Source organism: Ursus americanus, chromosome 20, assembly GCF_024610735.1.
Source record: "Ursus americanus isolate L20-20 chromosome 20, mUrsAme1.1.p, whole genome shotgun sequence".
Taxonomy (NCBI): domain Eukaryota; kingdom Metazoa; phylum Chordata; class Mammalia; order Carnivora; family Ursidae; genus Ursus; species Ursus americanus.
In genome coordinates, this window is record NC_142146.1 from 23490018 (window position 1) to 23517570 (window position 27553).

The window sequence follows — 27553 nt, forward strand, 5'->3', positions numbered from 1 at the left end:
TCTACAACTAACCAGAAGAGCTGATAGTTAGTAATGCACAATAATTTGCCAGGTACTGTTCTTAAGTTTTTCTGTTTTATCTCACTGAAGCCTCACAACAATTCGATGAGATAAATACTATTAACTTTGATTCAGAGCTGAGAAAATGGAGCTCCAGGTAGATGAAATAACATGCCCTGACTCAGTGACTGGTTGTGGAGCCACGATTTGAACTTGGGCTGGTGCATCCTTAATGTAGTCCTAAATTATAAAACTTCCAATTAAGCAGCTTAATGACTTGCTTTTTTCATTAATAATACGTTAAGAATGTCTTTCCATATTGGAAAATATATCATTTTTAATAGCCATATTGAATTTTATAATACAGATTTTCATAATTCAAGCAATTATCTCCTACATGGGGGTATTTAGGTTGTTTCTAGTTTCTTTGAATATCATTAATGTGGCTGTAATTAACTGTTCTTTGAGTTTAATTTGAGGGTACGTCTTAATTTATAGGTAGGTTAAATTTCTGGCAGGGATTTGCCAGGTCAAAGGACATGTACTTTTTTTCCCCTCCATTCTTGGTTATGTATCATCCAATAAAGGTATTTGTTTTCAAAGCTTGTTAAGAAATATAAAAGGGAACAAAGTTGGCTTTTCTTTGTAAAAGGCCATTTCTGCCTTTGGGCATTCATGTCTGTTTACATGCTCCGAATGGAGACAATCTGCTCAGCTAAGAAAGAAGACTCTGTTTTTAAATGTTAATTGATGTAAGATAATCGGATTTCCCAATCAATACCAAATACAGTTCAAGCCCAGTGCTTAAGAAGTTTCTGAGCCAGCTTTATATTGCATCATATTTCCTGAGGCAAATTCTAAAGGGCACTCGCTCAGGGATCAATTGTGAAAAGGTAAGTTACGAGCAAAGGTGTTGTGCTGGCTGTCTCAAAAATCAGGACTTACATTATTTTAAATGCCAGTTATACAGTGATGTAATTATTAGTGTGTTTATTTCTTTTGTGAGATCAGTGGTCTCCATTTCCTTTCTCGGAAGGTTAGTCCTCTGCAGTAACTTCCTGGGAAGATCACATTATCTGCTTTTTTGCTCTGAAAGTATTGAAATACTCTCCAGCTGAGTACAAAATAAAGCTTCAGACTGGCCTGACATCATGCTACCTTGAAGGCTGATGCTGCCCGATTTGATATCACCAAGAAGCTTGAAAGAGAGATGACGTCCCAAAGAAGGCACCCACTTAGAAACGGTCAGGGGGAAAAGCCACTGCAGTGAGAATGTTCTGCCGAAGCCGAAGTCAACTGGACATAGAGACGTTCTTTGGGAGACTGGATAACTGAAGGCGTAAAGTATAATATTCCAAGATGATCCTGTATGAACTAGAATTTTAATACAGAGGAAACCACTACCGTTAACTTTTATCTACCCAAACCAAACACAATTTAAAAATTTTTAACTTAAAACTCATATCAGGACAAGAACATTTTCGCACAGTCCTATTGAGTAACTCTGGCAGAGTCCATCTTGCCAAACTGACAATGATTATCTTGCAGGGAGAGATAAGAAGGTTGAAAGGGAAAACACAAGTAAACATTCACCAAACACAAGCCAATGAAGAAAGAGCTTCCAGAAGCAGGAAACTAAAGAATCCAAGGACAAAATGAAGCACTTCCAGAAAGTTCAGGCAATCAGAAAATAATAATAATAATAATAGTACTAGTAGTAGTAGTAGTAACAATTAGACAACCAACCAGTTGGTTGAGCTTTCTACCGTGGAGATCAAAGACCCTCAGGCCCCGATCAGAATGAATCAGGGCACGTTACGCTTTATTCCAACCAGCTCAGTTGTCGCCTTCGTCTCTGGCAATCCCCCAGTTGAATCCAGCTCTTAGGGGAAAGGGGAAGAGATGGGTAAGGAGTCTGTGTGAACAGTGCGGGGCTTGTCTCACATTAAGCAAATTCATGAGACTAAATGGACTCTTTTGTTACTGCCTCACTCGGAGGTAAACAGCACGCAAGCATGGCTAACCCACGGAATTCAGGCAACAATGGCATCGTTCAAGGTCCCTTGAAGACGGAGGAACTCACCTAGGGCATGGCTACAGCTCCGGCAGGATTCTGTTAGGCTGACAATGATCTGCTGCAGGTCAGCTCTGGGGGGCGTGGGAGAAGGGTTGGGATTTTTCCAGCCATTACATTTACAAGACTCCTCGGCCTAAAAAAGGAAAGAGAGATAAAATTATGTAACAGGCAGCAATGGACTCGATGCTTTACGTGAGATCACTACCCACGAGTTACAGGACAGCTACCCTCCCCACTCCTGACTTAAGAATTTCCTACATATGCACAAGAAACAAAGACAGAAAAAGGCAAAGCGGCTATTTGATCTAGATGTTTTGGGTTTTGAGGTCTTTTTGTTGGTCTCCTTTCTGCTGGCTGGAATCTGACAACCACAGCTCAGACAGCAGACCGGTGCCCTTTGGTACCGTGGCCCCAAGCAAATGTCCACGGAGTGGTCAGTTCCGAGGGGGCGCATCCATAAAGCTGGCCAAGGCGACAAGCCAGACTGTTCTGAGGTCCCTGGAACACAGCTGGGGCCTTGGCCATGACTGAGCCTTGCACACTCGAAGGCTCCAGCTGCAACTCTGCCCCATGGACCAGAAAGGAAACCCGCGAAACTAAGGAAGTTAGCAATCTCATGGACACAAGGAGGGACACACCCAGCTGATACCACATTCGCAGGCTCCTCCAACTCCTTCGTAGGCTCCCAGCTTTAGAAATGGAGAGAGCCTCACCGTGTAGTCTGGGGTTTCCATTGATGATACTTCTCAGGTTCCTTGTACCAGAACACCAGTATTTATTATTTTAGCAACCCTTAACTAGAAATCTTCCATACTCTTCGCATTTCCCTACCTTCTCTGAGAACAGTGAATATGATTTATGACTTAGCCTTTTTGTGGTAACTTGGGTTATAAAGTGGAGGACGAGGATAGAAAGATCTCAACTATTTTCAGTCATAAAAATAACATGTAACATAGCTGACTGACTGTGGGTGAGAGCCTTCTGTGTACGCTGTCCAATATGGTAACCACTAGCCACACGTGGCCGCTGAGCACTTGAAATATTAGCTAGCCCCAACTGAAATGTGCTGCAGATACGAAATACGTACCAGATTTAGAAGACTAATGTGAAAACAAAATATCTCACTAATAATCTTCACATTGGTTACATGCTGAAACATTAATATTTTAGATGCACGGAGTTAAAAGATATTAAAAGTCATTTGACCTGTTTCTTTTTCACTTTTTAAATGTGGCTACTGGAACATTTAAAATTACTTATGCGGTTCACATTCTACTTCTCCTGAACAGCACTAACAAAACAAATTACACAGATATTTGTGCCTGGGCTTTGTGTTACATCTTTGATCACAGTTCTTTTCTCCCTGCTTCCCACTCCCCAACCCAGTCCCTAAACCCCCAAACCCTGTAGCAAATGGCTCAAGTTAACAGAAGTCTGATTTGTAGAAAATGATAGAATGGCTGCTACCTTAAATTAACTGCATACAGAAAATTCTCCAAGACAGGGACAGTTCCCGAAGTGGGCGTACATCTAGGACAGTAAGAAAAGAAAGAATAAAAAACTGGCAAGGCAAGAAGGCCAAGGTGGAAGGAAAATGTGTTTCTGAAGATAAGTCCCTATGCTTTTGAAGATAAGTCCTTTTCACTGGACCCTGTGACTGCCTGGCAAGCCCAACCTGACTGCTTCTCACATTTTATCGCAATGAGGATGGAGAAGGCAAGACCAGAAACAGCAACTTAGTAGCACAGCCCCCAGTGAGTAGCTCAAGTGACCGTCTTCTGTTTGGCCAGGCATCAGATGGTTAACCACACCGCTCAGTTACTAGGCTGAACTGGGCCTTGAAATTCCCTACAACGAGCCATCCTCTTCTTCAGAGATTGGAAAGTTCTCAAGGGCTGTGTTTTTGAGAAGGACTCTCATGAGAACTTGCATTCCAGAAAGCATCCCTATAATCTTTGTAGGGATGGAGGAAACCATCCCCACTGGGGACCACTCCTCTCCTAGCAGTGCAATATCTACTTCAAGGGACTCCCACAGCCTCTGGCTTTCTGAGCAGCTCGTCTGATCCAGCTGCCCCTTCCAAAAAAGCCTTTGATTAGAGAAAGAGAAATGATGGTAATAGTCCCAACAAATTAATTAAATACAGCAGGCTGAACCTAGAAGGAGAAACAGCAATGGCCCAAAACCTTTGAGTTTGTAGAACTGATTTCCAAGCCAAAGAACTACAATGCATATTGCGTCATTCCTTCGACAGTATGTCTTGAGGGCCTACTCTGTGCTGGGTACTTTTGCTAGGTATGGAAGTGAACAAATAAAGATCCTGTCCTTGGGGTGGTGAGGGCTGGGGCAAACAGGCAACACCAAATAACAAATTATACAGTATATTAGAAAGCGACAGTGCTATGGAAAGAAAGATGAAGAGATGGGTAAAGGTGGGTTGGGGGAGGGTAGGATAGAATCTGCAATTTTAAGTAGGCCTTTTTGAGAAAGTGGCAATAAAACAAAGACTTGAAGGAGCAGAAGGAGCTGACCACTAGATATATGGTAGAAGAACATCCCAGACAGAGGGAACGGCCAGTGCAAAGTCAAGAGTGGCTGGCTTGCTCAACACAGGGCAAGGACCAACATGGCTAGAGAGCTGTGAGGCAAGGAAAGAGCTGAGCTGAAAGTAGAAGGAATCTTCCAAGGCCTCACAGGTAATTAGAAGGACTTCAGCTTGGTTACTTGTCTCTCCTTCCCCAAGAGGGTCCTCTGGGCTTGAAGAGAACACAAAGACATGAAGCCAGATGTTTTCAAACTCATTTCTTTCTTTGATTTTTTTCCTTTCCTCATTTGTATAAAGCCTCCCCACTTTCTCTTTTCCTTTAGCATTACCCACTAAGGCATCCATTTTTCTATCACTAACTTACAGGAGCAAATTATCCTATTTCCTTTCATTTTTAACTTCCAATCCAGGATCAGATATGCATTCTTTTACACAGGGAAGCACAATAATTACTCGTACATTCCAGAATTTATAAATCTCTTTGATATCTAGATGGAAAGAACTCTAGTACCTTAACTAAGGCCCACCAACAGAACACAAGATACACCTGGAAGTACCATAAAGATGCCAAGTAGGCTAGTTAAGAGTTTCATCATTTACTAAAGCCCAAGATTAACTTTAGGGCTGGAGGTCAGGTGGGTAATAAATTCAGTTCAAAACCCCAGGGAATTATGTAATCTGGGAATCTGTCCTCACTCACCTAGGTAACCACATTAGCATCTGACAAACGTGATGGCTTCTGCATCTGGGCACAGTAGCAACCACAGCCCAAGTCTCTTTCTTTGTCAGATTTTCTACGGGCAGGCAGGAAAACTGGTAGGAATTCCGTATGGACCAGAATAAAACCACCCACAGCCAGCATTTGTAACTCCAGATTCTCGGAGAGACAGTGACCCAGTGAGACATGAAATTCCTCATTACAAGGAAGCTTGAGAAGCCAACTTGCTCTGAATCGATTCAAAAGCACTGGGGCCTACACACTCCCACTTCTATCAAGAGCTATCAACCTTGACAAAACACCACTTTTTGGTTCAAAGGTACGAGTCTACAGGTAAGAGATCTGTCCATATCGTACTTGGGGCTGAAATCCATGGGATCATACCATAGCTTTTCACCTAAGACAGTTTAGGAATGAATTACCTCAGAAGACAATGTAACAGGGAGTGTTTTCTCTGTATTTGGAGGTTGGGTGGGAAGAGCGCAGAGGGAAAAGCGCAGGCAGAATGCGAACCTTTCCTACTCCCTTATGCACTACTTATTCACTCTTCAAACACTAACTGAGCACCTATTACATGTCAATCATAGGACCAGATACTGCAGACACGACGAATTTCTGCAGAAATAAAAATCTAGAGGTATAAAGAAATAAAGAATAAATAAGGAATAAATAAGAAATAAAGAATAAAGAAATAAAGAAATAAAAATCTTAAGCAGCCGACTTGATTTTGGCTCAGGTCATGATCTCAGGGTCGTGGAATTGAGCCCCATGTTGGGCTCTGTGCTGAGTGTGAAACCTGCTTAGGATTCTCTCTCTCCCTGTGTCCCTTGCACAAGCTCTCTCTCTCTCAAATAAATAAATAAATAAATAAGAGAAAAAAATAAAACTGTATCCCCATGGTTCTCAACCTTAGAGGCATATTGGAATTACTGGGGAGCTCTGTTAAGCCTGATACCTATACCTGACCCCAGACTAATTATATCAGGATCCCTGTGGATAGGTCCCAGGCATCAATATTATTCTTAAGCTAGTGATTCCAATGTGTAGACAAAGTTGAGCATCTCTGATTTAAAAGGAAGGGTTACTAGTAATGGATCCATGAAACACACACACACACACACACACACACACACTTGGAGCGCATGGCTGGCTCAGGTAGTGAAGCATGCAACCTTTGATCTCGGGGTTGTGATTTCAAGCCCCATGTTGGATGTGGAGATTACTTAAAAATAAAATCTTACACACGCACACACACTGACACACTAATAGGAGCATGTCAGGAAGATCTATACAGACAAGGGACCCTTCAAGTGGGATGACAGGAGGGGAAGAACAGTTCATTTCCAAAGGAGAATAGCATGTGTGTGCTCTGGAACATACTTCTTACCCCTGACCTCATGTAAAGTCAAATATGTAGGCACCTACTTTCTCCAAAACATTTTTATGGAATTTGAGACCCGTGGTACTCTCCTGAGGCTGGGTAGCAGAGGAGAAAAGAGGGAGGTTCACCTTCTTTGTGTCAGAATTTTCTAGGATTTTTATGAAGGGGATAAAAGAACATGTATAGTTCAAAATTCTAAAATTATCACTATAAACAAATATATTATAAAATTACTTTTTAAAAATAGAGATCATTTAGAGATCTCTGCCTGCCCCTTGCTTTTTTTAGTCGTGATATTTATCTTAAAAATTCAGCCTAAATTAAAAACCAAAGGGTGCAAACCACTGGCCCAGAAGAGATAAGACTTTGGGACTGAATCAAACAGGTGATGCATACGTATTCCTCCTGAAGCTCTGCTCAGCAAACAGATTCCTGGAAATCTTCCCAGACAGTGTGGAAAGAGACAAGATCTTCCTGCAGCAAAGTCTGTGAACTAGAACATTCTTTCAGGCTATACTGCCTTCCTCAGACTCTAGAGGAGCAAAGAGGCCAGGGATAGAGAAAAGGGGCCAGAGGAAAGACATGAAGTTTGAGGCTATCCGCCATCACAAAAGAGACTGGCAGGAAACTCTGGGAAAGCGCTCTTGCAAGGGCTCTTTCTCTTTCTCCACTGCCCCTCAACACCCTGCTCTCAACCAACTCACAGCAGCAGCAGGAGAAGGAATGCAGGCAAAATCTGGGTCAGCAAAATGCTTCAGCTTAGGTTGAAGTTGGTAGAAAAGCCACAGGTGACCGTATACAGCATCAATGTCATGGTCAAGAGGAAAGGACTTGCAGTTACAGAAATACCGTTTCAAATCTTAGCTCCAACACTTACTATGTGAATCTAGAGTGAATCACATACCCTCTCCGAGCTTCCCAATCTATAAAGTGGATTTTAAAATACCTATCTCACAAGACTGTTGGGGGCATTAAGCACTTAATGTGGGTAGATACTGAATAAATGGAAGTAGTAATAAAGATTATGGTGGCACCGATAATGACAATATGGTAGGAGTACTCCTTGGGTGAACGGTGAGGTCATGAGGAACTATGACAGTTAATACTTTAAAGCAAGGACTTGAAGAGGATGCAACCTATGGAAATAGTTTGAGGATACTGGCCCCAATCATTATGATAGAGGCTACAGCTCTTACTGAACAAAAGACTGGACCGCTTACAAGTTACGTAAAAAGTGATGCTCCTTAAAAAATAAATTAGCTCCATTTCCACAATAGGTTAAGAGCAGTGGGAAGTCATTCAAAGGCATATTGAGTGATCTTGGTGGACATTTTGTAACAAAACGGAAGTGAAGAGAAAGAGATGGCCAGGTTACATATACACAACCACCTAGTAAGAACACGATATATCAAAATCTATGGGGTACCATCAAGGCAACACTTAAAGGAGAACATATGCCCTTAAACACATTTATGGGGAAAACACAAAGATTAAAAATAAACAAACTACTCATTCAACTCAATAATCTAGAAAAAGAGTAACAAAATAAACTCAAGAAAAATTGACAAAAGGAACTAATGTAAAAAAAATCAGGGAAATCAATAACAAACAAAATCATATACCTAACCAGTATAATAAATTGTTAATTTTTTGAAAAGACCATTAAAATAAACAAACTCTTGACAACTCTAAAGAAGGCAGGGAAAAAGAACAGTGAGAAAGGAGGTAAAACTAAAGATTTATTTTATAAGTAAAATAAGTACTCTTAGAACTTTGTATCAATAAATATGAAAAACCAGATGAAACAAGCGACTTCCTAAGAAAATACAAATTATAAAACCTCACTTAATAGGTAGTAAAGTTTTCTAACAACCCTAGAAGATAATGAAAGGGTAGTCAAAGACCTTAAAAAAAGGCCCAGGATCAGATGGTTTTATAGGTAAGTTCCAGTTAACTCTCAAGAACTATCCAAAATAAATATAATGTGAACCATATAAAAACATTTTAATATTCTAGTAGACATATTTTAAAAAGTAAAAGAAAACAATAAATCTAATATAATACATCTAAAATATTAGCATTTCAACAAGTAATCAGAATAAAAACACTTTTATTTTTAATAATTTTATTTAATATTTTTATTTAATAATTTTATTTAATCTATATCTAATAGTTTTTAACAAAATTTTATTTTTAATAATTTTTCTAAAAAATTATTGAGACATTTTACATATTTTTTTATGCTAAGTCTTCAAAATCCAAGGCAAATATGACAGCACATTTCTATTCAGATGAGCCATGTTTCAGGTGCTTAATGGTTATCTGTGGCTAGTGGCTACCACACTGGACAGCAGGGGACCACATTATTCCTTTTACTGTAAATTGTTTCAGAGCATTAGAAAAAGATGAAAAACTCACATGTCATTCTATGAATCCAGTATAACCCTGACACAAAAACAGATTGCAGAAAACACCGAGAAAGTCATTAGCCCAATCTCACAAAAAAAAAAAACCAAAAAACTGAAATAAAATATTTGTAAGTTAAATACAACAGTACACAATTAAAATCATGCATTTTGGCACATAATAACTAAGTAAAGTTTATGACAAGAATGCAAAGATAATCCTTTCAAGCAAATTAATTACATTAACAAATTAAGAAAAAAGAATTACAATTTATGCCAAAAAAGCTTTTCATAAAATTCAGTATCGATTTCTGATTTTTAAAAATATCAAATGTCATAGAAGAAAATTACCCTAACTTGAAAATAAACATTATACTAAATAGACACATCATTCTGATTAAAGTTACTAAAACAAGGAAGCCCTCAATACATCCACTGTTCAACACTGTCCTGGAAATACACAAAAGCTATAAAAATTGGCATACAATCCTTAGAGATTGTCATAACTTACAAAGAAATCAATAAATTGGCGGGATAATAAGATCAACATACAAAACTCAGAAACTTTTCTCTGTATCAGCAATAACCACATGGAAAATGTAATAGGAAAAAAAACCCTAATGGCAAAAACCATCAAATACTTAGGAACAAGCCTTCAAGGAGATGAGTAAGATATATATATACAGGAAACCACAACCTTCTACTAAAGATTGGATGAATTTCTTCACTGAAACAAGGAAATATGCATTGTTCATGATAGAAAGACACTGTATTATAAAGATATCAATTCTCCTCAAATTAATCTGTAAGTTCCATAATCAGTACTTACAACATATGTAACAGTATTAATATTCAGAATATATAAAGATCATCTATAAAACAATAAGAAAAAGCACAGTCTAATAGAAAAAAATCGCAAATCCAGGTGATTCCAAGAAAAATGAATGCTAATGGCAAATAAACCTACAAAATGGTCAAAGTAACTAGTAATGGAGAAATGAAAAATTAAAAGCCCTGCGACATATTTCCTCAGACTAATTAAATTGGCAAAAATAAATAAATAAAAGGTTGACACTGATATCTAAAGCGGACCAAGATGTGGGGAAACACACACCCTCATAGCCCATGTGTGGGAGGAGACACTGACTGGTAGAGCCTTTCAGAGACCAAACTGCAATGTTCATGCTCTTTGGCCCAAGTGCACTGCTTGGAAGCATTCCTACAGAAATACTCCCATGTGCTCAATGATATTCGTATACCATTTATTGGACTAAAGGAAAATATATGTTGGGTAAAATCTAAGCAATAGGTAAAGAATTTATTAAGTTATGTAGATTGGGGGACACCTGGGTGGCTCAGCTGGTTAAGCAGCTGCCTTTGGCTCAGGTCATGATCCCAGGGTCCTGGGATCAAGTCCCACATCGGGCTCCTTGCTCAGCAGGGAGCCTGCTTCTCCCTCTACCTGCCATTCCTCCCCCCCCCCCCCCGCTTGTGCATACACGTTGGCGCGCTCTCTCGCTCTCTGATTAAAAAAAAAAAAAAAAGTTATGTAGATTGGTACCACAGACTACTATACCACCTTTATCTACACAGCTAACTGTGTAGACTTGGAACCTCTCTAGGTCCGAGTAAAAGGCTGGAAAAGCAAACTATAGAATAATACAAAGCATAATCCAATATCTCTTTTTTTTTTTAAATTAGTGAATAGGCAATTTAAACATGTATGTATTTGGATACATGGAGAAACTAGACAGATACATACTTATGGGGGAGGGGGCAAAAATGGGGGAGGGAAAAGGACATCCACATTGTACTTTATATTCTTCTCTACGGTTCATATTCATGGGTTGCTTGCTAATTTTCTTTAACATTAATTTATCTGAGGGGAATCATAATTCCAGAAAAATTCCAATGACAACAACAGAGACTCAGTATAAATCAGTCGTGGGGGAGGAAGGGTAGAAACCATATTCTTATCACAAACCACATTTAAGAATTCAAGGATCCAAAACTTTTCTCCCCGTGGGGTTGCTTATAAAAAGCCTTTACTGAGGTTCAAGCCAAAAAGTAACAAGCCTGCAATTCTTAAAGAAGACAATACAGATTTTTAGAGATATAAATCTTAACTTCACTATTGCAACAAACTTAAAAGTAGTCAGCCCAGAAAGAAAAGTTTATTCCCCTTCTTGTCTTAACATGACAGAGAAGAATGGCCATGTTCATGGGGGGCTGAAAATGGGTCTCAGATCTCATGGCAGAGAGATTTTGGAATAATAAAGTCTTATACTGCCCTTACTAACAAAAAATGTTACATCCTAAATATTAACCACACTTACTTAAGCTACTTGTGATAGAAGTGCTTAATGAATTCAACCAACAATAAACACTTACAAATGTAACTGAATAAAGGACTTTTCTTTCAAAACTGGCTCACTTTGCTTCCCCCACTGAGTCCTGGGTTCCCAGCAGCTTTCACAAAGTAGACTTTTACGTCTTTTGTTCAGGACAAACGAGACTTTTTCCAAATAAATAGAAAATTCCCTGAAAACTAATAGGAAGATAAAAGGACAGAGAGAGCAAAGGAGAGAAGAAGAAAACACAGGCAAAACACTGAGAAATAGAAACGTTTTGTCAGCCCCACAGCACTGTAACTGTGCGGGCCAGGATGTGGCAGCCAGCCATAAGTGGGTACCCAGTCTTCGAAAGGTAGCAGGTCCAAGCTGGGATGCCTTGTAAGCGTAAAATAACCACTAGAGATCAAAGACTTAGTGTCAAAAACAAAAGAAGAATGTTAAAATATCTCATTAAGAATTATTTTCTATTGATTACATGTTATAACGATATTGTGGAATATCAGGTTAAAGAATAGATTACAATTGATAAAATTTAATGGTTGACTTTTCTCTCTCCTTTTTTCATGTGTTGGAGTGGGCTGAACAGTGTCCCCCTAAGTGCATGTCCACTTGGAACCCTAGAAGGGATCTTATTTGAAAACTGGTATGATTTTTGGACATATGATTACTTAAGGATGTTGAGATGAAATAATCCTGGATTTCGACTGCCCTAAAAGCTGTAACTGGTGCTTTTATTTAAAAAGGGAGAGGGAGATTTGGACCCTGAGTCATAGATGCACAGGCCAACTGAAGCCAGAGGCAAAGACTCATTCCTTGGAGTGATGCATCTACACACCAAGGAATGCCAAGGACAGCCAGGGGCCAAGAGAGGATTTTTCCCAGAGCCTTTGGCGGGCGTATGGCCCTGCCAACACCTCAATTTCAGATCACTGGCATCCAAAACTGTGAATGAGGAAAGTTTCTGTTGCTTCACCCACCTTGTCGTTGATAATTGGTTACAGCAATTCTAGTAAACTAATACTTATGTGGCTACCAGAAAATGTTAAGTTACATGTGTGGCTCACACTATATTTCTATTGGACATCACTGCACTAGAATTTAAAAGGAATCTACCCTCCCAACCCCCCCCCCCCAAGTCTTTGCTATGGACCCTAACAGCTTATGCCTAGAATAGTCCCAACATTTCCTAAGCAGTTCTAAGTGGTTCACGTTATACCCCTCTGAGATACCTGGAAATTCCTTGAGCTTGGCTCACCTGCTTCAGGATTTTTTTCTTTTTTTGTAGGATATGCCAAGTACTTCCTACACGCGTACAAGCACCATGGGACTCTCGGAAACCTCAGCGCACAAAAATTTTAAGATGTGTGGGACTTCTTCCCCAATTTACTGAAGAGGACATACCAAGTCCTTTAGAAAACATTCAATGTCATTATTTTTGGCTGCCAGCAAAGCACTTTCTGCCACATGGTCCAAGCTGCCGCCACCATGCCCTCTGCCCTGGCCTTTATATCTCCTTTCCAGATGTGCAGGCCCAGCCACTGTTCTTCCAGATAAGAGGTTTTCCTTCAAAACACCTTTCCCATGCCTCTCCTTAATTAGGCAAGACAGCTGCTATCTACGGGAACTCCCAAGGGGACAGGCCTTGCGGCTTTCACAAAGGATCAGCGGAAGGACAACCTTTCAGGGAGCGTGCGGCCAAGCCAATTACTGCAGCAGCTAGCAACCCGGGCACAAGGAGGGGAAAGCTGCCCAGATGACTTTGTCTCCCCCAAGAGCAAGTCTCTACAGACACGGCAGAACCAAGAAGAAATGGCCACTGGACTGCTTCAACAGGCCCAGGATAAAAGCGGTTCTGCCCCAGTAGCATCCAGGGTTGTACGGCAAGAGAATGCAGCAGCCTTCGTTGTTGTCTGCAGAAGCCAGGACAGAGCATGAGAAGGAAGCTAAACTGGATAAACAAGCGATCATGACTCAGATGACTGACAGAGAAGGGAGCAGGGTGCTTACAGTTCACTTGGTGTCAATGAGACGGGTGTGAAGGTATTTGGGTGACATCCAGAGGAACACGAGAAAGACAGCCAAGCTGACTAGCAGCATTCAGTCATGCTTGAAATACTGGGAAGTCCTATTTGCTGGAAAACTGAAATCAGTGACAGGGATTATCCCACAGCCAAGAACACACTGAAGGGTAATTTATGGAGTAAAACTGTGAATCCAACATTTATTAAGCACCTAAAATGAGAAATGCACTTGTACACTTGTTCTTATCTCATCCTGTATGAGAAAGGTATTAATTATTCCCATTATTCAGAAGAAAAAGCTGAGGCTCTAAGATGTTAAGAGATTTGCCTGAACTTTTTTAGTCTACCCTGCAGCTGCACTGGGTATGTTCATGCAGATAACTGTGGTCCTGTCGTTGTGTGTGGAGGTTCTCACTCTATTTTACTACGTTTCTGTTCCGGGTTAGACGAAAGTAGAATGTTTAAAAGTCAACACCAAAACCATTGTGAGATACAACTTCATACCCTTGAGGATAGCTATAATCAAAAGAGCAGACAATAAAAAATGTTGACAAGGATGTAGAGAAATGGGAATCTTCAAACACTGTTGGAGGGGATATAAAATGGTAGCGACTGTAGAAAAGAGTTTGGTGGCTTCTTAAAAAGTTAAGCATAGACCAATGGAATAGAACAGAGAGCCCAAAAATAAACCCTCACATAAAAATCAAATGATTTTTGCCAAGAGCATTCAATGGGGAAGGGAGAGTTTTTTCAATAAATGACGCTAGAAAAACTGGATATTCACTTGCAAAAGAAAGAAGTTGTTTGACCCTTGCCTCACACCACATACAAAAATTACCTCCAAATGGATCAAAGACTTAAACATAAAACCTGAACTACAAAACTTTTTTTTTTTTAAAGATTTTATTTATTTATTTGATAGAGATAGAGAACACAAGCAGCGGGAGTGGGAGAGGAAGAAGCAGGCTCATAGCAGAGGAAGAAGCAGGCTCATAGCAGAGGAGCCTGATGTGGGGCTCGATCCCATAACACCGGGATCACGCCCTGAGCCGAAGGCAGACGCTTAACCGCTGTGCCACCCAGGCGCCCCAATGAACTACAAAACTCTTAAAAGAAAACAGAGGAAAAGCTTCAGGACACTGAATCTTCAGTGTCCTGTCCTGTCTTGATAGGACGCCAAAAACACATGCAACAAAAGAAAAAAATAAACTGGATTGAATCGGAATGAAAAACTCCAGTGCATCAAAGAACACAATCAACAGAGTGAAAATGCAATCCACAAAATAAAAAAAAAATTGCCAATCAAATACCTGATAAGGGGTTAGTATCTAGATTATATAAAGAACTCTTACAACTCAGCAATGAGAGAATAAAAAACCCAATTTAAAAAATGGGCAAAAGACTTGAATAGACACTTCTCCAAAGACATACAAATGGTCAATAAATACACGAAGATACTCAATATCACTAATCCCCAGGGAAATGCAAATCAGAACCACAAGGAGAGACCCCCTCATACTCATTAGGATGGCTATCAACAAAAACACTGAAAAGAACAAGTGTTGGTGAGGATGTAGAGAAACAGGAACTTACATGCATTATTGGTGACAAGGAAATTTGGCCAGGCACTATAAAAAATGGTATGACGGTTCCTCAAAATATTAAAAATAGAATTACTGTATGATCTAGCAATTCCACTTCTGAGTATATACCCCAAAGAATTGAAAGTAGGAACTTAAAAATTTAACTTCACACCCAAATTCACAAACACATTATTTATAATAACCAAAAGGCAGAAGTAACCCAAGTGTCCACTGACAAGAGAATGGATCAACAAACTGAAGTATATGAATGCAAGGGAATAGTATTCAGCTTTAAAAAAGAACAGAAATTCTGACACATGTTTCAACATGGATGAACCTTGAGGGCAGCATGTGAGGTAAAATAAGCCAGTCACAAAAGGACAAATACTGTATGGCTCCACATGTATGAGATACCTAGAGTAGACAGATCACCGAAAGTCAGCAGGATTATGCTAGCTGCCAGGAACTGAGGGGAAGGAGGAATGAGAATTACTGTTTAATGGGTATAAAGTTTCAGTTTGGGAAGATGATATGAGTTCACAGATACTGGTAGTTAGTGATGATTGCACAACAATATGAGCTTCTTTTCTTTTTTCTTTTTTTTTTAAAGATTTTATTTATTTGAGAGAGAGAGAGAGCACAAGTGGGGAGAGGGGCAGAAGGACAAGCAGACTCCCCACTGAGCGCAGAGTCCTACTATCCCAGGACTCTGAGATCATGACCTGAGCCAAAGTCGGAAGCTCAACTGACTGAGCCACCCAGGGGCCCCAACAGTGTGAGTTTCTTAATGCTAACGAATGATACACTTCAAAATGGTTAAGATGGTAAATTTTATGTGATGCATATTTTACCACAACTTAAAAAAATAAATGTTTGTAAAAGTTAAACATAAATTTACATGACCCCGCAAACCCATTCCAAAGTATCTGCCCCAGAAAAATGAAACACGTCCACACAAAGATTTGAACACAGATGTCCACTCCTCATTATTCATACCAGTTGGGCAAAAGGTGGAAAGCATCCAAACGTCCATCAGCTGGTGAATACATAAAACAAAATATGGCATATTCACACAGGGGAATATTATTTGGCATTAAAAAAGAATGAGGGGGCGCCTGGGTGGCACAGCGGTTAAGTGTCTGCCTTCGGCTCAGGGCGTGATCCCGGCATTACGGGATCGAGCCCCACATCGGGCTCTTCCGCTAGGAGCCTGCTTCTTCCTCTCCCGCTCCCCCTGCTTGTGTTCCCTCTCTCGCTGGCTGTCTCTATCTCTGTCAAATAAATAAATAAAATCTTTAAAAAAAAATAAAAATAAAAAAAAATAAAAAAGAATGAGATGCTGATATATACGCTGTATGAATGAGCCTCAAAAACATTGTGCTAAGAAGCCGGTCCCATACTGTATAATTCCATTTACAGCAATTCCAGAAAAGGCAAATTTATAGACACAGAAACTAGATTGATTAGTCTGAGGCTGGTGTGCAAACAGGTTTGACTACAAATGGACACAAGGATTTTTTGGGGGAGATGGACATCTAAAACTCAATTTCCTAAAAGTCACTGAACTGTAAACTTAAAACCACAGACATCCAATTATATCTCACTGAAGTTTTTTTAAAAAGGCAAGAACTGGGGCACCTGGGTGGCACAGTCAGTTAAGTGACTCCTGGTTTTGGGTCAAGTCCGGCTTGGGTCATGATCTCAGGGTCATAGGATCGAGCCCTGGGTCATGGGATCGAGCCCCAAGTCGGGCTCCAAGTTCAGCATGGAGTCAACCTAGTTCTCCCTCTTCCTCAGCCCTTCCCTCCTAAAATAAATAAGTCTTTAAAAATATAAAAATTAAAAAATTTAAATGCAAGAACAGCTAATAATTAATTATCCCTTCAAATACAGGTCTTCTGCAAATGCGTCCCAAAAGTGAGGTATATTTTCTCCTCATAAAGAAGCTTAATAAGCTACATTTGGGCGGGGGGAGGCCAGAAAAATGGGGAGGTCTCCATCTCAGTTCCCCTCTGTTAGTGTCTAGGTGGCCACACCTGCACTGTCGAATTTGTCTTGGCAAAAGAGAAATGATGGGAATAAGTCATTAAGTAGGCTGCCCTGTTTTTAAAATGAATGGAGCCTTTGAAACAATTAAAACTTGCTAATAATAAAGCCGCATTCACTTGGGCTCCCTCATTCAACACTCCGGACTTGCTGACATCCAACTTTCTGACATATTCAACAGCTTCATTCGAACCTAACTGGAATCTAAATGGAATTCTGTGCAGTGAATCTAATTCCCCTCCTTGGATTGTAGTATAAACTGTAGCGTGCAGGTCTGGAGGGTGGGGGAGGGGTAACAGTCACTGTCCCGGAGATGCGAGAAAGGGAGTGAAAGCTGGTATGCAGGAGGACAGGGGAGAGGGCTAATCTTTCATTTGCCTGAAATCAGGTAGTCAGCTGCCTGAATTTTCCTCCTAATGGTGTGCATGTGTTACTCTGAAAAACAAAACAAAACAAACACAAAAAACTCTTTTAATCCTATTTGAAAACAACAACAGTCCCTGTAAGGAGTTGTGATCCCAATAAATTTGGAAGTGAACTGCTTTGGAAGCAATTTGAATAATGCTCTTGTGAGCTCTTGCGATTTGAAGCAGTGCTTCTCAAACTTTAATCTGCTCCTGAATCACCTAGGAAATCTTCTTAAAATGCAGATTAAGATTCAGTAAATCTAGGGTGGAGCCCAAGATGCTGCTTTCCTAAACAGTCCCCAGGTGAAGACCAAACTTGGAGTAGCAAAGACCTGAAAGGAGAAAGTGGTCTGATGGATGTGTTAACACCTTCCTCTTTTCCCAGGATGAACTTCGTCTTCCATATTCGGTTTAAATATAAATGGCTAGCTAATCCTTTCTGGGACGTAAACTCTTTCTCCACTGTGACAATCCTTCCAGTTCACACAGTTGTACACGGAAAGCCAGCAGACACCACGAAGCTAGGACTTGAAACTGGGATTTTTAAAAATCTAGGTACTTTTTTTTTAAGATTTTATTTTTAAGTAATCTCTATACCCAAAATGGGGCTCGAACTCACCACCCCAAGATCAAGAGTTGCATGCTCTACCAACAGAGCCAGCCAGGTGCCCCAAAAATCTGGGTACTTTTGGCACAAGTGAAAAGGAGAAGGTGGGAGTGGGAGTGGGAGGCTTCCCTCAGGAGACAAATTTGCCTGGAATTGAAAGTAAAAACAGAAGTGGAAGGGGAGAAAAGATAACCAGTGTGCTAATTCAGGCAGAAACATCTCTGAAGACCTTAATGAACAGTGCCATTTTAGTCTGGAAAGTCACAAGGACCCAAAGCAAACACTGCAGAGTGGTCAAGGATACAGAAGGAGAATGGAAAATATGCCATGAGGAAATGACCCAGGTATAAACACCCTATTCAAACGCTCCTCTTCCAAGCTCTCCGAGATGACTCCAACATCAAATCAACAGAAAACCTCCTGACCTCGCCGTCTGGAAGAAATCCTAGGCTTGGGCTGGAGCTCCATCAGGAACTGCCCTCTTTATGCTAAATAGTCAGGTCTGACTGAATCAAAGGCCCAACCCTTAGGCATTATCTAAAAAGGTGCTGAACGACTCCAGTGCTACCAAATGGCCTAGGCATGGGCCAGACCCTGCCATCACATCTGAGTCACGTCTCCAGGACCAACCCAAACACGCATCACCCCTGGAAGGGCCTCAAGAGGTAACCTGAATGACACCAAGGCCAAGGAACTGGTGGCCCAGAACCCTAAATCCCAGACAATCCCCGAATCTCCTCTGATAACACACAGAACTAATCTCAGACTTTATCAGTGAACTTGCCAACACAGACAGCTCAGTCTTCAACAGTGGAAAGACTTGTCAAATTGTTTGGCTGACATTGAGCAGGCCAGACAACCAGCAGACAGACAGAGTTTTTCACTCTTTAGCCTGTTGTTCTGACACCAAGTCGGCTGGGATGAGCAAAATACACCGCACCAGACATGTTGCTTCCTTGGACAGCTCACATTCTCATGGTATCCACCATCATCCGGGCGGATGCCTCGCTCAAATCCACATAACCAGCCCAACCTGCAAAGCAGAACTTCCAGCCTGCATTCCCAACTGCCCACACCTAGCATCTTTGCGCAGGATGCTTTACCGTAGGCTCGCCCTCAACCCCAACACCCCTTTCCAACTAGCCGATTCCCTTCAGTGGAATCTGCCTTTCTCCCAGATCCTGAGGCTCAGTGTACAACTGCATTCAATGCCCTCACCCACGACCACCCGATTCCTCTTTCCAAGCCTCTCCCAGATTTACACCTTCTCTATTCTCAACTGGCCAGACCCTGGGTCAGCTCTTTAATAGCTGATTTGAAGAAACAGCTTTCTTCTCACTTTCAATACATTCCCACTCGCGCTCCATCTAACACGCACCGGACCCATCAATCTACTCTAAAATGCCATCTAACAACGACCAGCATTCCTGTCTGATACTTTCCAAAGCTATTTTAGCCGACATCATCTTATTTTCCCCTCCCAGTAACCCCACAGGACAAGTAATTCAATGCCTAGAGAAGGGGCGTGGCTTGCCTGAGTTACCCCAGCTGGCAAAGGAGCAGGGAGCCAAAACCAAAACCTAGAACTTTTTGCTGGCACTCTAAAATATCTCAGGTCTCCTCCTTCTTAAAGTGCAAAGACTCGCTATTATTAAATGAATTCAGTCCAGAATTTTCTACCTGAAATTCAAGACTTTCTATCAACTGGTTTCTTCTTTACCCAGAGAGAGGTTCCTTTTTCCCCATGATTTCTGTGTACTTGTTTTTCCTTTTTCTTCAATTTGGTTGGTCTCTTTATTAAGATTAGTAGCTATTATTTAGCTCTGCTTTTAACTGTAATAGTAGCTACCATTTTTTGAGCACTTAGAATATTCCAGATACCAACCCAAACTGCTAATGGATTATCTCATTTTATTATCAAAACAATACTTGGCTACTAAAAGACACCCCTAATTTAACACATCCGGAAAAAGGACTCTGGATTCTCATCCTCTCCAAAGCTGCCTCTCTCGTGCTCCTGCCCAACTTTGGAAATGGAGCTACCACCCCTTCCATTGCTCAAGCCAAAATCCTAGACATTTCGTTCATTTCTGTCTTTTGCTCACTGCCACCCCCACAACAAATCTAGTCCTGTTGCCTCCACACTCCTACTATTGCCCCAAACTGGCTATTCTCACGCCCTCCACAGCCATCACCCTCGTGCAAGCCACCACCCGCTCGCTCTCTACCCACACTGCAGTAACTTCAACTGACTCTCTCTTCTCTTTCTCTTGCACACTTTACTCTTCTCAAAGCAGCCAAAGGGGATGCTTTAAAACACAAATCTTTTCTGAATCCATCTGAAACAGCCCAGATGCCCAACGGCAGGTGAACGGATGAACAAACTGGTACATCCATACAGTGGAATACCTCTCAGCAATAAAAAGAAATTAACCACTGATGCATGCAACATGGATGAATCTCAAACAAACCATACTGAGTGAAAGCAGGACAGTATGTACTGGGTGGCAAAACTGATATGAAATTCTAGCGTATCAAAATTAATATATTGTGATACAAAGTAGATCAGCCGTTACTTCTGAGGGTGAGGCATCTGAATGGCTAGAAGCAGAAGGGAACTTTCTAGGGGGGTTAAAATGTTCTGGGTCTTGATATGCATTTGTTGAAAATGATCAGAACTGGAAATCAAATCATTTCATTGTGTGAAAATTACACATACTCAGCCATCAGGCCCCAACTACCTCTCACTTCATCTCCTACACTTGTCCCCTTGCCCCCTCATCTAGCCACAAGGGTTACCTGGCCACCCTTGAGCATGCCAAGCCATTTCTGCCCCCAGAGTCTTACACACACACACACACACACACACACACCCTCCCTCCCTCCCTCCCTACCCCCCAGTGGCTGGCTTCTTGCTTTCATTCAGGCCCCAGACCGTGTCCCATAGACAGAGAGACCTTTCTGGGCACGTATGGAAAGGACTCCCCAGGCACTCTCATTTACTTCTCTGTTTTCATTCTCTGCGTGGCATGTGGCACTTACCACTTTCTGTTATTTTCTTGTTTACTGTCTGCTTCTGCTACCAGAAGCAAGCTCTGCGAGAGTAAAAACCCATCTGTCACTGTGTCCCCAGCATCTAAATCAATGCCTGGCACATGCTATAACAGTTTGTTGAATGAATGGGTAAAGTTGACAATATCACACTCTCTATTTTACAGCTATGAAATCTGAGGCCTGTAGAGGGTAAGTAATCTCCCCGTGGTCACACAGCGAGAAAGCAGCACATCAGTATTCAAACCCAGGCAGTCTGTTCCTTCGGCCCACATTCCAAACCACTCTGCTGTCTTGCCCCCTTCACTTTTGCTTCTCTGCTGTTCCATACTGTTTGCTCCACCTAGGCTGAGCTTCTCTCCTACACTTCTACCTGACCCCAGCTGATAATGGTTTCTCCCTGCGCTGACTTCAGGCTTGATTATTCACTTGAATTTTTCCTTCCCTCTATACCTGTCTCCCCAGTAAGATGAGGGGCTCCTTGTGGCTTTTACTTCCTTTTGTCACTCACCACCCACCAGGACAGAGCCTGGGCACGGGCACCTAACCAGTACTCATGGATGTGTTCCCCTGGAGGTGGGGTGAGTCAGGTAGTCCTGTGGGTATGTGCAAATCCTGGGTTACATGACTCACTCTGCTATTTCAAAGTAATGCTGACCTTGGCTTCCTTGGCATTCTGCCATCCAGTTTCAACACCAGCTTGTTAGAGCTAATGCAAATTAGAGCTGCCACCATCAGTCACTATGATACTACTCGGGTCTCATCCTGTACTTCTGGAATCTCCTGCATACCACAGAAGCCTTGTAGAAGGCTGCACAGGCCAAGAGCATGCAATGATGGGGGCTTTCTAGGAGGGGGCAGAACTAAGGGAAGCATCCCCACATGTCCTGCCCTGAGGTCACTGAAGAGATTGCTCAAAGCCTCCTCCTAAGGTTAGGTGGTGTATCATTCCAAAATGGATCCTTCGAGACATTATTCACACTTTTTTGCGAAATACATGCATTCATCTCCTGATTAAAAAAAATAATAAGCCCTGTGTCTGGGCTTCTGGGTACAAACAGAAGAACATATTAAAGAAAACCCATGGTAACCTTGAGTTTCAGTGGGCAGCAAAGCAACAAAAAAATATAAATGGTAGTTAGAAAATATGTCTTTGTAGGTGATATTTTTTCTAGTTCACTAACACCATATAGACTTTTAGAATATATGATAGGGCCTTTTTCTCACTTCATAGGTTGGTTTGTTTGTTTGTTTGTTTTTTTAAAGATTTGTTTATTTGAAAGAGAGAGCAAGAGTGAGAGAGAGAGAGTGTGTAAGCACGAACAGGAGAGGAGGAGAGGGAGAAGCAGACCCCCTGCTGAGCAGGGAGCCCAATGCAGGAGGACAGGATCATGACTTGAGCCGAAAGCAGACGTTTAACTGACTGAGCCACCCAGGAGCCCCTCACTTCATTCGTTTTTACTCTGCTGGTCTCACAACACAACTCCCGTGTGAGAATTTACTTCCAATTTGCACAAGAGGAAACGATGATCAGAGACGTTCACGTCACTCACTCAGAGAAGGATTAAAAGTGGGTGTGACTTTTCTTGCTCTCTTTTGTAGAAATCCAGGCCAACCGACCCGTCCTGAAGGTCAGCAGGTCTGCTGTACGCTCACTGGGAACCACGCTTAGCTAGAGTCAGAAGACGCTATTCCCGCTACAGCTGGGGGCTGCCCTGCTCCTGGGACCATGTGGCTTTGGGCGCGTTACTAAACCCGAGCCTCAGTTACCTTGTCTTTACAACACAGTTCCTTTCTTCCAATCTCACAAAGCCTGTGAATATGAAATTACGCATTTATTCAACAAATATGTATCAAGCACCTACTATGTGCAAGGCACAGTCAGCAGACCTGGGATACGAGGTGAGCCGAAGTCCCTGCTTCGAGGAGCTTCTGTCCCAAAGGAAACAATATGACAAGTGTTGAAAAATGCAGTAAGAGAAAACAAAACAGGTAACCTTATAGAGTGATTATATTTTTGATAGGGGGTGGTCAGGAAGGCTTCTCTAAAAGCTGGCATTTCAGAACAGACCAGAATGAGGCTTGACAATAAGCCACACCAAAACTTGGAGAAGAAGAGTGTGCAATGCAGGGTATCAGCATGTATAATTAAATGCCAGAGATGAAAGCAATTCAATATTATACAGATTCAAGGGGCACCTGAGTGGCTCAGTCAGTTAAGCGTCTGGACTCTTGGTTTCGGCTCAGGTCATGATCTCAGGGTCCTGGGACTGAGCCCCACATCTGAGTGTCAGGCTTCCTGCTCAGCGGGGAGTCTGAGATTCCCCCTCTCCCTCTGCCCCTCTCCCTTGTGTGTGCACTCTCTCTCACTCTATCTCTAAAATAATAAATCTTCAAAAATATAGAATTAATTCTATTTCAATTGTGATGAAGGGTAATGAATTGTCATAAGGAATTTAGACAGGAGCTACCTAAGCAGAAATTCAAAGCAGCCCATGGAAATAAATGTAGAAGAGATAAATGGTAATAGGTTTAAGGTAACACCCCTGTGTACATGTGCACACAAGTAAAAAAGACAAAAATCCTGTTGTGTTAAATACATCAATTACAGAACAGATGACTTCATAAGTGCACAGTCCATACGACTCCATTAAATAATAAGCTTACATATTTCACAGGAGTTTTCAAGGATGAGTTGTTCTACCAAAACTGTGTTTCGAGTAATAGGGTAAATCTGTGTTCCTCACTGCCACTCCTGGAAAGAGGTGGCCTCACACCTTTGGGGACTGGGGGTGGGTGGGAGGGTGATGAGGAGACTACGATATCTTTCCTGCATCTCCATCCCCTAGGCCAACCACACAACAAAGAGGTGTCAGGACCTACCGGAGCTTCAGATGCTGGGCTGTAGCCAGCCTTCTTGAAACCCTGCCACAGCTCCCAACATGTATGGTTCGGCATGGCTGACAGGATACAACATATAATTCTAGACATCTTCCAGAACCACGGGTGTGGGACAGCAGGGCTTCACATGGATAGTTACCAGTAAGGACTCACCAAGAGATTCCAGAAGTGAAGCAACTGTGCAGGCTGGGCATTCCGCCAGCTGTGACATCACAGGCCCCCAGCACCCACCTCCCTAGCGTTCTGCCCCCCTCTCCATCCCAATACTTATCTACAGCCCTCCTTGGTTTCTTGTCCCCATTCCTGCCCTCATGGGTTCTTCCCTATTGCAAGAACTTTCACATATGCTAAATTCTGAAATATCCAATTCCCATCTTTCCTTTCAAAGATTTAATTAAAATTCATTTTATGAAGTTGTCCACATCCAACGGCTCCCATCCTGAAAATGGCTGACAATTTTTAAACTCGCTTTTAGTTTAAGAGCACGTATCTTTACAAACTACTGTATGCAGCAAAATGGATGCACGTCAAAGACATCACGTGAATGACAAAAGCCAGATGCAAAAGAACTCAGGCCACATGATTCCATTTATGTCAAGTTAAAGAAAAGCAAAAGTAATCTCTAGTAAGAAAAGAATAAGGGTTACCAGAGGTGGGGAGGAGGCACAAGGGGGCCTTCAGGGGTGCTGGAAATGCTCGACAGCTTTATCTGAGTGGCAGCTGCATGGCTGCGTGCCCATGTAATAATTCACCAAGCTCTATGCTTATGATACGAGCACTTTACTGTCTGCATAATAACATTACGAAAAAAATGACTTTCCTCTGAATTGTGCTGAAACACTGCTGTGTGTGCAGTCTTCCGCGGAGCTGTGCTGGGACTTCTAAACGTCCAAGACAGTCAATTCCTTACCTCTCTGACACATCTGGCACCTTCCACAGCCTGAGTGCGTATCACTTTCATCTCCCTTCAACAAGGAATTCGAACGGGCCAGCACAGTGACCATGCTTGACTGTCGGCTTTAAAACAATCCAAGGGCATGCATCTGTCTGTCCTGGGCCAGTAATAAAAAATGCTTATTTTGTTTGCTTTACGGCCTGCACAGTTTCAAGGAACTAGAAAAGCCTTTGAACATACCCCACAAGAGGAGTAACAATAAACGTCAAATGAGAGCCATCGAACGCCTGAAACGAAACCCTCTCTGTATCACTGGGAAGACCACCCCCTCCACCCCATGTGAAAGTGTGGAAAGGGGATGCAAAATCATGCACTGGAAAGAAAATCTACTACGGGGGCCAGCTCTTCCCTGTGCAACCACTGCTGTTCGGGAAGTTGCTTAACCTCTCCGGGTCTCAGTTCCCTGCTAGTAAAATGACCTTCTTACCTTCCTCTTGCCCCAGGTGGAAGAATCAAATGACACGAGGCATAACACGGTGGCAAAACACTATCAACAAACCTGCTGAGACCCACGGACAGTTTCCAGAAATGAACTAAAACAGACGTCGGTGGGATACCTGTCTTCCTAGAACTTTCACATATGCCAACCTACTCCATCTTCACAGTAAGTCGATGAGGTGGTGCCTTGACTCCCACCTCACCAGTAAGGAAACTGACCCCCACGGCTGTTCAGTGGCTGCCCAGAGGCACCCAGCTTGGAGGGAGAGGGAGGCGGATTCTCCAGGTTTGCTCAGTAGCCCCCGGTCAGCGCGCCTCCTGTTCCGCCACAGGTGCTCTGTGTTTGAGTCCGATTAGGAATAGGAAACCATTAAGAGCAAGAAACCGTTGACAACCATTCCTAAATAACTACCTTCCTCTCCCGGAGAGACGAACGAACTAAATCAGAAGCCGCTGAGCCTTGGAAATCCAAGTTTCATTGGCACTGCACAGAGTAGCCAAATCTTTCATCTGAGAAGCAGATGTTCTGATCGTTCCAAGGCACCTCACATGAAATGGTGTATCTTACCCTCAATATTCCCTACAGCAGGTTAGACCTGTGGATGTACCTGACAGAAACAGAACTCAATCCTGCCTGTGTGGACAGGTAACCGAGTCTAAATGTGCTCAGTGCTTTAAAAAAAAAAAAAAAAAAAAAAAAAACACCAAAATAAACCAAAAAAAAAAAAAATCAAAAACTAACACACCAGTGCTGCATCACCAAATGCTATTTGCAAGCACATGTTTCCTAAAGCAAAACACTCCTCAGCAGATTTTTGTTCTCTTTTGCCCTATAAACTACTTTCTCAGTTACATAAAACTGCAAATTGCAATGGGAAGGCTTTGCAGGCTTGGATTTCCATCTTCCCTGAGAGTTTATGAGGAAACAATTAAATTTGGTCATCTTTCTCTCGGGCTTTTTGTATTGGGCCTGCCAAATGAAATATTTTTCCTCTGCGTGTGTGCCTGGCTCCATGATACCGCCTCTTAGAGAAGTCACCACACATGAAATAACTGTATACTGTACATTTAGGTGGCTGAAGACCACTCTTTTAAAAACATCGTATCTACACCCCTCCATGTTTTGTGCTTTGCTGTAATACTACCACATATCTGATGAGTCTCCAAAAAAGATATTTTTAATTTGGTTTCTGTTTGCAAACTGTGAATTAATACAAAGTATCACCTTAAAAAGGTGCCCAGGGCAGGAGGAAAGTTTCTAGGGAGAGGGAAGAGTTGTAAGACTGAACTGTAGTGATGGACGCGTAACTGTATACCTTTACTCAAAAGCATCTGACTGCACACGTACAGCTGGTGACTTTTATCATCTATAAATTATACCATAATAAAGCTGTTTAGAGATATGCCCCATGATTCACAAAGTGACAGTTTTCAGGTTTCAAGTGTTATGCAAATTAACCATAAAAGCATTAATTTTTCCTATGCTGCAAATGTATTCATGGTATTACGGGTCAATACCGTTTTCCTTTAAAACAGGGTTTCTCAGCTCTAGCACTACTGTCATTTGGGGCCAGACAACTGTTGTGCAGTCTGTCCTGTGCAGACTGGGATACTCAGTAACACCCTGGGCCTCCACTCACTAGTTGCCGGTAGCACTTCCTCCCTCACATTGACAAGGACCAAAAACGCCTCCAGACATGGCCAAAACAGTTCCTGGGTAAGAGCCACTGCTCTAGACTTTTGACAGTTGCTCTCCGGGAGGAGTGACTGACAAATACAAGCAAAGGTGTTGGGGGCTCTCCCAATGTTAAGACGTGCTCTAGTGCCCCATTCACCAGCTCCTGGCTGGCAGGTAGGGTAATTTTTCTCTGCCTCTGTCCTTTGCATATTCTATAATCAGTGTTACTTTTAGATTATAAACCATTATTTTTAAATGAAGCCTAATTTTATAGCCCATGTCACTCTCCAAGTATGGCAGTGAGCCCAGAATCAAAGCAACTGGGTTCTCCATAAATGCTCTGCGGCCACTGATTCTGACAGACAATGCAGCAGTTCCACTTCCCC

The 27553-nt window shown here is 41.9% G+C and overlaps 1 protein-coding gene across 4 annotated transcripts in view; it reads right to left on the reverse strand.

Annotated features, from left to right (window-relative positions):
• The window catches only part of KAT2B (lysine acetyltransferase 2B), a 98259-nt gene that overhangs the window by 66162 nt on the left and 4544 nt on the right, over positions 1–27553 (reverse strand). For all 4 annotated transcript variants that reach the window (XM_045791665.2, XM_045791664.2, XM_045791666.2 and 1 more), the window contains exon 2: positions 2084–2210. In XM_045791665.2, coding sequence (XP_045647621.1) covers positions 2084–2210 — 127 coding nt within the window. The remainder of the gene's footprint in view (positions 1–2083; positions 2211–27553) is intronic.